This window comes from Macaca fascicularis, chromosome 15 (genome assembly GCF_037993035.2).
Source record: "Macaca fascicularis isolate 582-1 chromosome 15, T2T-MFA8v1.1".
In the NCBI taxonomy this organism is placed as follows: domain Eukaryota; kingdom Metazoa; phylum Chordata; class Mammalia; order Primates; family Cercopithecidae; genus Macaca; species Macaca fascicularis.
The window spans coordinates 43,777,150-43,792,269 of NC_088389.1; the positions used below are offsets into that span (position 1 = coordinate 43,777,150).

The following is a 15,120-nucleotide window of genomic DNA, read 5'->3' on the forward strand; positions in this document are numbered from 1 at the left end:
GGGGCTACCTAACCAAGTCCCTTTTGACTGAGGCCGGAGATGTAAGCGAGGCACACAGCAAGTTGCTGTCTACAAGAGCATGCACCTGGACACTCCAGTGCTCCTTTCTCTCTCTCTTTCTTTTTTTTAATTTTTTTTTATTTTTTTGAGACGGAGTTTCACTCTGGTTGCCCAGGCTGGAGTACAGTGGCGGAATCTCAGCTCACTGCAACCTCTGCCTCCTGGGTTCAAGCGATTCTCTTGCCTCAGCTTCCTGAGTAGCTGGGATTACAGGCATGCACCACCACGTCTGGCTAATTTTGTATTTTTAGTAGAGACAGGGTTTCTCCATGTTGGTCAGGCTGATCTTGAACTCCCAACCTCAGGTCATCTGCCCACCTCAGCCTCCCAAAGTGCTGGGATTACAGGCGTGAGCCGCGGTGCCCGGACTTCCAGTGCTCCTTTCAATAGCGAACAGCAGCTGCCATTTAGGGAGCAGCTGCTGGACCCTGATCCTTGTGCTAAGCCCTGGGCATGTCCTGCTTCACACAGTCCATGAGCTAACCCTCCAGACCCTCACGCTGCCCCGCTTTTACTGATGAGAGTGAGGTTCCACTGGGCCATCTGCCCAAACTGGTTTGGGAGAGAGCCTGTGTTTGAACTCATTAGTTTGACTCCAAAGTCCACATTCTTTGTTGTGTGTTTTTTGCTTCCTGTACCTCCATGATTCTTTTTCTCTTGACCTCCTGTTTCTTCTTCATGTGGCTTTTTCTTCTACCTTCCCCACTTCTCGTCTCCCTTGCTTCTCCCTGCCCTGCCCACCACGACTCATTTCTGTTTTAATTTTCAGCAGATCCTCCTCAGTAGGGTTTAAAATGGTGTCTCACTAATAGTAAAACTGAAATGGAAAAACTTCTTGTAGGTGTTGAGCCTTCAGTTCCAGGCCATTGTGGGGCCCCAGAGGCTGTTCTGTCCCCTTGCCTTCTGAGGACATCAGGTCGGTGTCCCCAGCCTCCGTGCTGTGGGCACAGCAGTGGTTTGAGTGCTGAGCAAAGGGTGCCATAGTCTTGGCCCTGTGGAGCTTGGCTGCTAGGATAGGAGGTACAAAGGGGAGTGGTGCCTGAGGACACAGGACTAGACCCCGGGGCATCAGGGACTCAGGCTCATGGTCCTGTCACCTGGGATGGTGTAGACAGCTGCACACATGGAATTACTCAAACAACTCAGGCCCAATTTTTCTGCCACAGGAGGGGTGCTGCTTCCCTCATGTAACAAGAGGCTGTCAATCACGATCACCCAGGTCTGGGTGAGGCCGGCCCTTCGAGGCTTGTACCACTGAGTGAGCCATGCCTCCAGCTTGGCTCCACCTCATGGCTCCATATTTGCAACATGTCAGCTGATTTTCAGGGACCAGCCTCACCCTTATGTGTTGTCTCCTTCTTCTGTGTCTCCCAGGTGAGCACCCTGAGGACATGTCCATGGAAACACCCAGCCCCTCTGGCCTGGGCCCCAAGCCCTCTGCATCACCCCAGCCCTTCCCTGGCCCAGGCAACTACCTCTTGCTTGGATGCCCACAGCAGCCTTCACTCAGGCCTTCCTGCCTGCAGCCTTGACCCCCAACATGCCTCCCCACATGGCCATGGTAATACTGGAATAAGGTCCTTGTGATGGGCACCACATGCCTGAACTCTCCCCACCTGATCCACCTTGTATTAGTCTGTTCTCACATTGCTATAAAGAAATACCTGAGACTTGGTAGTTTATTTTAAAAAGAGGCTTAATTGACTCACAGTTCTGCAGGCTTAACAGGAAGCATGGCTGGGAGGCCTCAGGAAACTTACAATCATGGTGGAAGGCAAAGAGGAAGCAAGTCCCTTTTTCACAAGACAGCAGGAGAGAGAGAGCGAAGGGGGAAGTGCTACACACTTTTCAACAACCAGATCTCCTGAGAAACAGCACTCAGGGGATGGGGCTAAACCATTAGAAGCCACTCCCATGATGTCATCACCTCCCACCAGGACCCACCTCCAACACATGGGGCTGAAAATTCCATGTGAGATTTGGGGTGGGGACACAGAGCCAAACCATTTCACACCTCCACTCCTGTTCCGAGTCTTGTGCCTCAAGGTTACTCGAATGCATCCTCTCATTTCCTTGCTTGCAGCAGAAACAGAAAGGGTTTTTTTTTTTTTTTTTTAAATGAGTAGTTGAAGTTTTATTACAATCTTGCTAGTAGGAGGAAGGCCTTACCCTAGTCTCAGTTTAGAAATTCACATTTGTTTGTTTGTATTATTTTAAGTGGACACATAATGTACGTATTTATGGGGAACGGTGTGATATTGAATGTTCCCAACACAAAGAAATGGTAAACATTTGAGGTGGTGGAAATGAAATGTTCATGACCCTGATTTGATCATCACACATTGTACACAGGAGCAGCAGGTTGTGTTATGCTCCTCACCTTTCTCGACTGGTTCATGTGCCCCTTCCAGGAGGCCTTCCCAGACGTCTGCAGAAGCCAGCGTCTTCCCACAGTGCCGGGTTCCCACAGCACTCGGTGCCTGTCATCATCCATCCTGGCACATGTGAGGCTCTTCCCACCAGGGACAGTGTCTTATCCAGTGCCCGGCCAGGGTTCAACTCAGGGCAGGCTTCAGAATGAATGAATGAAGAAGTGACTAACAACCTAGCTGTTCCAAACACAGAAGCTTTATTGATGCAAATGAGGGAAAAAGCTGAGGTACATATGTCAGGTTGGAGGGGCAGGATGGCCCCCAAGTCTCTGTCCTGATCCAAGGCTGTGTCCTTCTAGGATTCCCCCTCCTCCTGTTTCTTCTCCTCCTCGTGCTGCCTCTCCCCCTCCTCCTGTTTCTTCTCCTTCTCGTGCTGCCTCTCCAGTGGCTCACACTTATCCTAGAAGGCAGCGGGCAGTTGGGGTGAGGGGGAAGCAGAGGGACAGGGAAAGGATGGGAGGCCTTCCAGGGAGAGGGCAGAATGCGCTCTGGCCTGTGGAACCAGTTCAACCAGGGCTCCAACCCTGGCACTGCCACTTCCAAGCTGGGTGATCTTTGGCAGGGCGTTTCTGTCTCTGAGCCTCAGCTTATTTGCCTCTGAAATGGGAGCTCAGACCCCTAAGAACCACAGACGTTTACTGAGCACTTAGGACCTGCCGGGCCCTTATGCTGCAGCTTCTGAATTCCTCACCACCGCCACTACTATGCAGATGATGTAACTGAGGCTCAGGATGGCCGTGGGACCCATTCGAGGCTCCCTAGCCAGACAGTGCGGGAACCAGGCTGTGCATCAGGTGAGCTGACTGCAGTGGTTGTGTTCATATGCCCTCTCCCAGGATCCTGGGGCTGGGGCTGGGGCTGGGGCACTAGTTCACACCACTGGTGGTCATTTCTGGTGGCAAATGGATGGAATTGTTTTTCTTTGAATAGTCATGAAAATGCTGCATGTATCTATTTTAAAAATGGGAACGAGCTCATCGGCGCTGTGACTTCACAGATATTAGGGCACGGGCCACTCCAAGACAAGTCTTCCGAACACAGGTTTAAAGAAAAGTGTTAAGGAGCTCACGATACAGTAATTCTCATTTGGAGCAAAAATCGGGATGGTGACTGTGGCCGTGCTGCAGTGTGGGTGACATTGAAAACCATGGTATCAATTCCCCACTGCACGGGTATTAAAAATGAGCAGGGAGTGGAGGTGAGATGAAAGCCTGGGGTTTGGGAGGCTTTTGTAGGTGGTAACTCCCCGCACTGCATCCTTTCCAGTTGTCAATCCCCCAACCCCTTGGCTCACGCTGTTCCCTCCTATTAGCTTTGAGGTCCTCCCTGGTTTCACAGGGACTTCTCCCTCCAGGACTCTCATCCACCACCCCTGGGCCTCGGTAGAGCTCAGCTGTCCCTACAGTGAGGCAGCTGCCTAAAGGCAGAAGAGCTGCGTAGCTGTGCAGCCTTGCCTGGCAGCTCTCCCGCTCTGGGCCTCTGGGGCTGCCCAAGTTGGGCCATGGACAAGGCGGGCACTGCCCAATCCCTTGCGTTTACCTTTTTCTGATCGGTGTACACGACGTCTGACCTGGGAATGCGCAAGCAGTCGAGAGCTTCGTAGAACTCACCCAGTTGCTCCTCGGTCGTCTCTGGCTTGTCAGCTGCAGGGGGAGCAAGGAGACTGACTGGGGATATGATGGGGTCTGGGCGAGAGGCCAGGGAGGGCTGGGGTTCTGGGGGCCGAGCCCCAGGGGTGGGTGAATGGGGCGTGAGGCCTGAGTGGGGCATGAGCTTGGGACTGCGAAGCATGCCTACCATAGACAGACACCCCCCAATTCTTCTCATCGTTCACTTCGAAAGCCAGCATGAAGGTCTTCATGTCCCTGAGGATCAGCAGGTGAGCGAAATGCTCTTGGCCTCCCTCTGGAAGGGAAAAATAGCCTCTGGGTGAGAACATGGGATGGCACAATGGTGCCTGTCCTACAGGTGAGGTACCTAGGTGTGTCCAGGACCACACAGCCCATCAGTGAAGGCCCGGGGCTTCTTTGGACCACCGTGTGCCCAGTCCATGCTGCATGCCCGGCTCCACGCCAAGCACGTTTTGTACATGGGATCTCAGGAGCCTCACACAGACCATGGCTGTCAGGGCCTTTCTCCCCATTTTACAGATGAGGAAAATGAGGCCCAAAGAGGAGGCTTGGGCTGCTAAATGGTGTCAGTTCAGCTCCACCAGCTCCCTGCTATGCGCCATCTCTGGGGTGATGGGGGACATAGTTGAAGGCACCACCTCTCCAACATACAGGCTTCCACCCTTGGTTTCCAAAGGATCTTAAAGAGGGCATGAGAGAGAGGCAGGTCTGAAGCCAGCCTGGAGTTCCAATTCTAGTTCTAATTATAAGCTGTGTGACCTCCGGGAAACTATTTGAGGTCTCTGTTCTTCTGTTTCCTCATCTGATTCTCGTACTGTCCTGTTAGAGTTGTTTCTGAGGACGTTGTAAGAGCTCAAAAAATGTTAGTGGTTATTTCTCTGTGCCCAAAGCCTCCAGGGCTCTATATCCAGCCCCCACCTTATGCTGGCCTGCCCTGTTCCCATGGTGAACCCTCCCACCTGAGGACTGGCCCTCACCGTATTTGGAGATGGTCCCATTTTCCCGCTGGACATTCAGGTAGCTGGTGTTATAGATGCACTGGTTCTGTCTAAAGCCAAACAGAAGGCAGGAGGAAAACAGGAAGATTATTGAGAAGTGGCCAATCGCCCATCACAGTCCAGGGGCAAGAGTCCGGTGGAGATTAAAGCCAGCCCTCCCGGTTCCACCCATGGGAAGGCCAAGGCCAGGAAGAGGGTCTTCCAGCCAGAAGCTGAGATGGGGGTGTGTTGGAATGGGGGCTCTCACCGGGTCTGGTACTCTCTGAGAAAGATCGTGTCCTCTGTCTTGTTGGGGGTAAAGTAAAAGAAGGTTGCTTGGATCTCGTGAATCGACTTATTGTACTCCTCGTTTCGAAAGGCCGATGCAATATAAAACCACTTGCCAGAGATCTGGGGACAAGGTGGAAGCTGGTGATGGCGGCTTGATGCTGAATTTTTGACTGTCAGCCGGGAAGAGACTCAGGCAGATCCCTCCCTGATTTTGCAAATGGGGAGATGAGGCCCCTGATGGGCAGTGGACATGCAGGAGCTCTCCCCGAAGATCAGTCATTGTCCCCCAGGCAGCCCCTCCAGCCCCAGCACAGAACCGTACTCTGTGAAGGACTCTGCAGTGAGGCTTCTGAGTTTGGAGGCAGTCAGGGGGTGCCTCCAGAGTCCCCTGGGCTGGTGAGAATTTCACCCAGGGACCCAGAAGAGAAAAGGGCAGAGCCAGGAGCGGGGGGCCGACCACAGCCAGCAGGGAAAGGGAAGCCCAGAGAAGGGAGGTAGCTGCCCATGTGCTCAGGGCAGGGCTAGCCCAGGCACTCACCCGGTCCAGGGTGGCGTTGGTGATGGGCACCGGTACTAGGTTGGCACACAATGGAATCTGGGCTTCCAGCAGAGGTAGGAGGCTCAGGACTGTAAGAACCCAGGACAGTGCCATACTGAGATCAGGAGGTACCTGGAGCCAGGCAGTGCTGGTGGCTGCAGGGTGCAGTCACCTTTATAATAAACTGTGGGCGGTCACCTGGAGCCCAGCAAAAGTTTGCTTTGTGTCTGTGACACAATCCTGCCAGCACTTGGGAAATGCCTTGCACAAAAACCTTCCGCCAAAGGCCAGCTGAGGGTACTGCCTCCAAACCCAGGTCTAATTTGAGTTCCTGACATGGAGAGGTTACAAAAGCCCTAGAGTATGGCTACCCAAGGCCAAGGTGGGTGCAGGGCTGCAGCAACATTAGTAAACGTGTGAGCCCACAGATTTCCATGGAGAGGGCTCCTGCCAGTAATCTCACGTCTTCATTCAATTCCCATCCCTCTGAGTGCCAAGACTTACTTCAGTGCGACCCCGCCACAAACCTAATGATGAAGCCACCTTTGAGAGTCCCCAGGCTGGCATGGGAAGTGTGTTGTGGTGGGGAGAGTTGGGGTGAGGGATGCCAGGTGAAGGCAAGCATGGCTTCAGTTCCACTGAGTGTGGCAACAGCTGTGTCAGAGCCAAAGTTCAGTGGGGCCCCAACCCAGCCCGGGACACAGGCACATTTCCGAAAAGGGACATGCAAGTCGAATGTCTATTTCCAGTAAATATACTACTCGACAGGAAATTATCTCCCTGTTTTCCCCCATTCCCTGCCATCTGAGCAGGCAGCTTGCTTCTCTTTCACCAATACGCCCCCGATCCTAGAGCCGTGCCCAGTACTTCAAGGGCACTTGGTATATACTGTGGAATGAGTGATTCCGTGGCCCATTTGTGTTCCTACCTCATGGTTCAAGTCTTTATTTGTATGAATAAACACTTTCAGAAAGTATTCTTTTTTTTTTATTATACTTTAAGTTCTAGGGTACATGTGGATAACGTGCAGGTTTGTTACATATGTATACTTGTGCCATGTTGGCGTGCTGCACCCATCAACTCGTCAGCACCCATCAACTCGTCATTTACATCAGGTATAACTCCCAATGCAATCCCTCCCCCCTCCCCCCTCCCCGTGATAGGCCCCAGTGTGTGATGTTCCCCTTCCTGAGTCCAAGTGATCTCATTGTTCAGTTCCCACCTATGAGTGAAAACATGCGGTGTTTGGTTTTCTGTTCTTGCGATAGTTTGCTGAGAATGATGGTTTCCAGCTGCCTCCATGTCCCTACAAAGGACACAAACTCATCCTTTTTTATGGCTACATAGTATTCCATGGTGTATACGTGCCACGTTTTCTTAATCCAGTCTGTCACTGATGGACATTTGGGTTGATTCCAAGTCTTTGCTATTGTGAATAGTGCCGCAATAAACATACATGTGCATGTGTCTTTATAGCAGCATGATTTATAATCCTTTGGGTATATACCCAGTAATGGGATGGCTGGGTCATATGGTACTTCTAGTTCTAAATCCTTGAGGAATCGCCATACTGTTTTCCATAATGGTTGAACTAGTTTACAGTCCCACCAACAGTGTAAAAGTGTTCCTATTTCTCCATATCCTCTCCAGCATCTGTTGTTTCCTGACTTTTTAATGATTGCCATTCTAACTGGTGTGAGATGGTATCTCATTGTGGTTTTGATTTGCATTTCTCTGATGGCCAGTGATGATGAGCATTTTTTCATGTGTCTGTTGGCTGTATGAATGTCTTCTTTTGAGAACTGTCTGTTCATATCCTTTGCCCACTTTTCGATGGGGTTGTTTGTTTTTTTCTTGTAAATTTGTTTGAGTTCTTTGTGGGTTCTGGATATTAGCCCTTTGTCAGATGAGTAGATTGCAAAAATTTTCTCCCATTCTGTAGGTTGCCTGTTCACTCTGATGGTAGTTTCTTTTGCTGTGCAGAAGCTCTTTAGTTTAATTAGATCCCATTTGTCAATTTTGGCTTTTGTTGCTGTTGCTTTTGGTGTTTTACACATGAAGTCCTTGCCCATGCCTATCTCCTGAATGGTATTACCTAGGTTTTCTTCTAGGGTTTTTATGGTATTAGGTCTAACATTTAAGTCTCTAATCCATCTTGAATTAATTTTCGTATAAGGAGTAAGGAAAGGATCCAGTTTCAGCTTTCTACTTATGGCTAGCCAATTTTCCCAGCACCATTTATTAAATAGGGAATCCTTTCCCCATTTCTTGTTTTTCTGAGGTTTGTCAAAGATCAGATGGCTGTAGATGTGTGGTATTATTTCTGAGGACTCTGTTCTGTTCCATTGGTCTATATCTCTGTTTTGGTACCAGTACCATGCTGTTTTGGTTACTGTAGCCTTGTAGTATAGTTTGAAGTCAGGTAGCGTGATGCCTCCAGCTTTGTTCTTTTGACTTAGGATTATCTTGGCAATGCGGGCTCTTTTTTGGTTCCATATGAACTTTAAAGCAGTTTTTTCCAATTCTGTGAAGAGTCTCATTGGTAGCTTGATGGGGATGGCATTGAATCTATAAATTACCTTGGGCAGTATGGCCATTTTCACGATATTGATTCTTTCTATCCATGAGCATGGTATGTTCTTCCATTTGTTTGTGTCCTCTTTGATTTCACTGAGCAGTGGTTTGTAGTTCTCCTTGAAGAGGTCCTTTACATCCCTAGTAAGTTGGATTCCTAGGTATTTCATTCTCTTTGAAGCAATTGTGAATGGAAGTTCATTCATGATTTGGCTCTCTGTTTGTCTGTTACTGGTGTATAAGAATGTTTGTGATTTTTGCACATTAATTTTGTATCCTGAGACTTTGCTGAAGTTTCTTATCAGCTTAAGGAGATTTTGGGCTGAGACAATGGGGTTTTCTAAATACACAATCATGTCATCTGCAAACAGGGACAATTTGACTTCTTCTTTTCCTATCTGAATACCCTTTATTTCTTTCTCTTGCCTGATTGCCCTAGCCAGAACTTCCAACACTATGTTGAACAGGAGTGGTGAGAGAGGGCATCCCTGTCTTGTGCCAGTTTTCAAGGGGAATTTTTCCAGTTTTTGCCCATTCAGTATGATATTGGCTGTGGGTTTGTCATAAATAGCTCTTATTATTTTGAGATACGTTCCATCAATACCGAATTTATTGAGCGTTTTTAGCATGAAGGGCTGTTGAATTTTGTCAAAGGCCTTTTCTGCATCTATTGAGATAATCATGTGGTTTTTGTCTTTGGTTCTGTTTATATGCTGGATTACATTTATTGACTTGTGTATGTTGAACCAGCCTTGCATCCCAGGGATGAAGCCCACTTGATCATGGTGGATAAGCTTTTTGATGTGCTGCTGGATCCGGTTTGCCAGTATTTTATTGAGGATTTTTGCATCGATGTTCATCAGGGATATTGGTCTAAAATTCTCTTTTTTTGTTGTGTCTCTGCCAGGCTTTGGTATCAGGATGATGTTGGCCTCATAAAATGAGTTAGGGAGGATTTCCTCTTTTTCTATTGATTGGAATAGTTTCAGAAAGAATGGTACCAGCTCCTCCTTGTACCTCTGGTAGAATTCAGCTGTGAATCCATCTGGTCCTGGAATTTTTTTGGTTGGTAGGCTATTAATTATTGCCTCAATTTCAGAGCCTGCTATTGGTCTATTCAGGAATTCAGCTTCTTCCTGGTTTAGTCTTGGGAGGGTGTAAGTGTCCAGGAAATTATCCATTTCTTCTAGATTTTCTAGTTTATTTGCGTAGAGGTGTTTATAGTATTCTCTGATGGTAGTTTGTATTTCTGTGGGGTCGCTGGTGATATCCCCTTTATCATGTTTTTTTTTTTTTTTTTTTTTTTTTTTTTTTTTTTTTTTTGAGACGGAGTCTCACGCTGTCGCCCAGGCTGGAGTGCAGTGGCGCGATCTCGGCTCACTGCAAGCTCCGCCTCCCGGGTTCCCGCCATTCTCCTGCCTCAGCCTCCTGAGTAGCTGGGACTACAGGCGCCCGCCACCGCGCCCGGCTAATTTTTTGTATTTTTAGTAGAGACGGGGTTTCACTGTGGTCTCGATCTCCTGACCTTGTGATCCGCCCGCCTCGGCCTCCCAAAGTGCTGGGATTACAGGCTTGAGCCCCTTTATCATGTTTTATTGCGTCTATTTGATTCTTCTCTCTTTTCTTCTTTATTAGTCTTGCTAGCGGTCTATCAATTTTGTTGATCTTTTCAAAAACCAACTCCTGGATTCATTGATTTTTTGGAGGGTTTTTTGTGTCTCTATCTCCTTCAGTTCTGCTTTGATCTTAGTTATTTCTTGCCTTCTGCTAGCTTTTGAATGTGTTTGTTCTTGCTTCTCTAGTTCTTTTAATTGTGATGTTAGAGTGTCAATTTTAGATCTTTCCAGCTTTCTCTTGTGTGCCTTTAGTGCTATAAATTTCCCTCTACACACTGCTTTAAATGTGTCCCAGAGATTCTGGTATGTTGTATCTTTGTTCTCATTGGTTTCAAAGAACATCTTTATTTCTGCCTTCATTTCTTTATGTACCCAGTAGTCATTCAGGAGCAGGTTATTAAGTTTCCATGTAGTTGAGTGGTTTTGATTGAGTTTCTTAGTCCTAGTTCTAGTTTGATTGCACTGTGGTCTGAGAGACAGTTTGTTATAATTTCTGTTCTTGTACATTTGCTGAGGAGTGCTTTACTTCCAATTATGTGGTCAATTTTGGAATAAGTGTGATGTGGTGCTGAGTAGAATGTATATTCTGTTGATTTGGGGTGGAGAGTTCTGTAGATGTCTATTAGGTCTGCTTGCTGCAGAGATGAGTTCAATTCCTGGATATCCTTGTTAACTTTCTGTCTCGTTGATCTGTCTAATGTTGACAGTGGCGTGTTGAAGTCTCCCATTATTATTGTATGGGAGTCTAAGTCTCTTTGTAAGTCTTTAAGGACTTGCTTTATGAATCTGGGTGCTCCTGTATTGGGTGCATATATATTTAGGATAGTTAGCTCTTCCTGTTGAATTGATCCCTTTACCATTATGTAATGGCCTTCTTTGTCTCTTTTGATCTTTGATGGTTTAAAGTCTGTTTTATCAGAGACTAGTATTGCAACCCCTGCTTTTTTTTGTTCTCCATTTGCTTGGTAGACCTTCCTCCATCCCTTTATTTTGAGTCTATATATGTCTCTGCATGTGAGATGGGTCTCCTGAATACAGCAAACTGATGGGTCTTGACTCTTTATCCAGTTTGCCAGTCTGTGTCTTTTAATTGGAGCATTTAGTCCATTTACATGTAAGGTTAATATTGTTATGTGTGAACTTGATCCTGCCATTATGATACTAACTGGTTATTTTGCTCATTAGTTGATGCAGTTTCTTCCTAGCCTCGATGGTCTTTACGTTTTGGCATGTTTTTGCAATGGCTGGTACCGGTTGTTCCTTTCCATGTTTAGTGCTTCCTTCAGGGTCTCTTGTAAGGCAGGCCTGGTGGTGACAAAATCTCTAAGCATTTGCTTATCTGTAAAGGATTTTATTTCTCCTTCACTTATGAAACTTAGTTTGGCTGGATATGAAATTCTGGGTTTAAAATTCTTTTCTTTAAGAATGTTGAATATTGGCCCCCACTCTCTTCTGGCTTGTAGAGTTTCTGCCGAGAGATCTGCTGTTAGTCTGATGGGCTTCCCTTTGTGGGTAACCCGATCTTTCTCTCTGGCTGCCCTTAAGATTTTTTCCTTCATTTCAACTTTGGTGAATCTAGCAATTATGTGTCTTGGAGTTGCTCTTCTCGAGGAGTATCTTTGTGGTGTTCTCTGTATTTCCTGAATTTGAATGTTGGCCTGCCCTACTAGGTTGGGGAAGTTCTCCTGGATGATATCCTGAAGAGTGTTTTCCAACTTGGTTCCATTTTCTCCCTCACTTTCAGGCACCCCAATCAGACGTAGATTTGGTCTTTTTACATAATCCCATACTTCTTGCAGGCTTTGTTCATTTCTTTTTCTTCTTTTTTCTTTAGGTTTCTCTTCTTGCTTCATTTCATTCATTTGATCCTCAATCGCTGATACTCTTTCTTCCAGTTGATCGAGTCGGTTACTGAAGCTTGTGCATTTGTCACGTATTTCTCGTGTCATGGTTTTCATCTCTGTCCATTCGTTTATGGCCTTCTCTGCATTAATTATTCTAGTTATCAATTCTTCCACTTTTTTTTTCAAGATTTTTAGTTTTGGCCGGGCACGGTGGCTCAAGCCTGTAATCCCAGCACTTTGGGAGGCCGAGACGGGCAGATCACGAGGTCAGGAGATCGAGACCATCCCAACATGGGCTAACATGGTGAAACCTGGCCGGGCGTGGTGGCTCAAGCCTGTAATCCTAGCACTTTGGGAGGCCGAGACGGGCGGATCACGAGGTCAGGAGATCGAGACCATCCTGGCTAAAACGGTGAAACCCCGTCTCTACTAAAAAATACAAAAAACTAGCCGGGTGAGGCGGCGGGCGCCTGTAGTCCCAGCTAGCTACTCGGGAGGCTGAGGCAGGAGAATGGCGTGAACCCGGGAGGCGGAGCTTGCAGTGAGCTGAGATCCGACCACTGCACTCCAGCCTGGGCGACAGAGCGAGACTCCGTCTCAAAAAAAAAAAAAAAAAAAAAGATTTTTAGTTTCTTTGCGCTGGGTACGTAGTTCCTCCTTTAGCTCTGAGAAGTTTGATGGACTGGAGCCTTCTTCTCTCATCTCGTCAAAGTCATTCTCCGTCCAGCTTTGATCCATTGCTGGCGATGAGCTGCGTTCCTTTGCAGGGGGCGATGCGCTCTTATTTTTTGAATTTCCAGCTTTTCTGCCCTGCTTTTTCCCCATCTTTGTGGTTTTATCTGCCTCTGGTCTTTGATGATGGTGACGTACTGATGGGGTTTTGGTGTGGGTGTCCTTCCTGTTTGTTAGTTTTCCTTCTAACAGTCAGGACCTTCAGCTGTAGGTCTGTTGGAGATTGCTTGAGGTCCACTCCAGACCCTGTTTGCCTGGGTATCAGCAGCAGAGGCAGCAGAAGATAGAATATTGCTGAACAGCGAGTGTACCTGTCTGATTCTTGCTATGGAAGCTTCCTCTCAGGGGTGTACTCCACCGTGTGAGGTGTGGGGTGTCAGTCTGCCCCTAGTGGGGGATGTCTCCCAGTTAGGCTACTCAGGGATCAGGGACCCACTTGAGCAGGTAGTCTGTCCGTTCTCAGATCTCAACCTCCATGTTGGGAGATCCACTGCTCACTTCAAAGCTGTCAGACAGAGTCGTTTGCGTCTGCAGAGGTTTCAGCTGCTTTTTATTGTTGTTGTTTAGCTGTGCCCTGTCCTCAGAGGTCTATTCTTTTTTTTTTATATACGGAATTTCACTCTTGTTCCCCAGGCTGGAGTGCAATGGCTTGATCTCGGCTCATTGCAACCTCTGCCTCCTGGGTTCAAGTGATTCTCCTGCCTCAGCCTCCTGAATCGCTTGTATTACTGGCACCCTCCACAACGCCTAGCTAATCTTTTTTGTTGTTGTTGTTATTTTTACTAGAGATGGTGTTTGGCCATGTTGGCCAGGCTGGTCTTGAACTCCTGACCTCAGGTGATCCACCCGCCTCGGCCTCCCAAAGTACTGGGATTATTCAGAAAGTATTCTTATGGTGTGATTATAATTTTGCATTCTTATTCATTTCCTTCTGAATACTTTTTTATATTTCAGTGTAGTTTGTAGTTAAAAGCTTAATGGGGCCAAGATGACAGAATCACCTGAGGCCTGGAGTTCAAGACTAGCCTGGGCAACACGGAGAGACCGTATCTTTACACAAAAATATTTAAATATTAGCCAGATCTGGTGCCACGTGCCTGCAACCCCAGCTACTCTGGAGTCTGAGGCTGGAGGATTGCTTGAGCCCAGGAGTTCAAAGCTGCAGTGAGCTGTGATTTTGCTGCTACAGTCCAGCCTGTGTGACAGAGTAAGAGACCCTCTCTCAAAAATAAATAAATAAATAGAAGTGTAATGGATGCGTAACGTTTCATTCACTTACTCTATTCTTTTTTGTTTTTGTTTTTGTTCTGAAATAGCATCTCACTCTGTCGCCCAGGCTGGAGTATAGGGGTGGGATCTTGGCTCACTGCAACCTCTGCCTCCCGGGCTCAAGAGATCCTCCCAGCTCAGCCTCCTGAGTAGATGGGACCACAGGTGCGTGCCACCACACCCGGCTAATTTTTTGTACTTTTGTAGCGATGGAGTCTCATCATGTTGCACAGGCTGGTCTCGAACTCCTGAGCTTAAGCGATCTGCCCACCTCGGCTTCCCAGAGTACTGGGATTACAGGCATGAGCCACTGTGCCTGGCTCACTTACTATATTCTAACCTACTTAGTCATGTCCTTTATGTCTACGGCACTTTTTTTTTTTTTCAGGCTCTCCAAGTTGGAGTGCAGTGGTGTGAATCATAGCTCAACTGCAGCCTCAAACTCCTGGGCTCAAGCAATCCTCCCACCTCAGCCTCTGGAGTAGCTAGGACTACAGGCACGCACCACCACACTTGGCTAATTAAATTTAAAAAAATACTGTAGAGACAGAGTCTCAGTATGTTGCCCAGACTTGTCTTGAACTTCTGGCCTCAAGTGATCCTCCTGCCTCAGCCTCCCAAAGTGCTGGATGATAGGCGGGAGCCACCGCTCCCAGCCTATCTAACAGCATTTCATATTGTGATTTTTCCTCTGATGATAAGTGTCAGAGAGCAACCAATTTCCCTTTTAAAATTACCATACTATCCAAGGGAAAGGAAATCATGTCCTATGCACAAAGTTTTACATAACAATGTTCACAACAGCATTGCTCAAAATAGCCAAAATTAGAAATAATCCAAGGGCCATGGCTCACGCCTGTAATCCTAGCACTTTGGGAGGCTGAGGTGGGTGGATCACGAGGTCAAGAGATTGAGACCAGCCTGGCCAACGTGGAGAAACTCCATCTCTACTAAAAATACAAAAATTAGTCGGGCGTGGTGGCACGCACCTGTTGTCCCAGCTACTTGGGAGGCTGAGGCAGGAGAATCACTTGAACCTGGGAGGCGGAGGTTGCAGTGAGCCGAGATCATGCCACTGCACACCAGCCTGGAGACAGAGCAAGACTCTGTCTAAAAAAAAAAGAAAAAAAGGAAAGAAAGAAACAATCCAAATGCC

The 15,120-nt window shown here is 47.5% G+C and overlaps 1 protein-coding gene across 1 annotated transcript; it reads right to left on the reverse strand.

The window, feature by feature from the left end:
* Window positions 1-2,668: 2,668 nt before the first annotated feature.
* ORM1 (orosomucoid 1) lies at window positions 2,669-6,082 on the reverse strand. Its single transcript, XM_005580975.5, has 6 exons — window positions 5,930-6,082; window positions 5,369-5,511; window positions 5,101-5,171; window positions 4,290-4,397; window positions 4,032-4,135; window positions 2,669-2,892 (listed from the first exon to the last, which is right to left on the reverse strand). Exons 1-6 carry the CDS (start codon window positions 6,041-6,043, stop codon window positions 2,788-2,790), a joined length of 645 nt encoding a protein of 214 aa, XP_005581032.2. The 5' UTR covers window positions 6,044-6,082; the 3' UTR covers window positions 2,669-2,787.
* Window positions 6,083-15,120: the final 9,038 nt, after the last annotated feature.

What these genes read in the sequence shown, in the direction of transcription:
- ORM1 (XM_005580975.5), bottom strand. Translation starts at nt 6,043, where the DNA reads ATGGCACTGTCCTGGGTTCTTACAGTCCTGAGCCTCCTACCTCTGCTG. An exon ending in CTCAGAGAGTACCAGACCCG is followed by an intron (nt 5,172 to 5,368) that starts GTGAGAGCCCCC and finishes GTTTGGCTTTAG; the next exon opens with ACAGAACCAGTGCATCTATA. An exon ending in TGTACACCGATCAGAAAAAG is followed by an intron (nt 2,893 to 4,031) that starts GTAAACGCAAGG and finishes GCTGCCTTCTAG; the next exon opens with GATAAGTGTGAGCCACTGGA.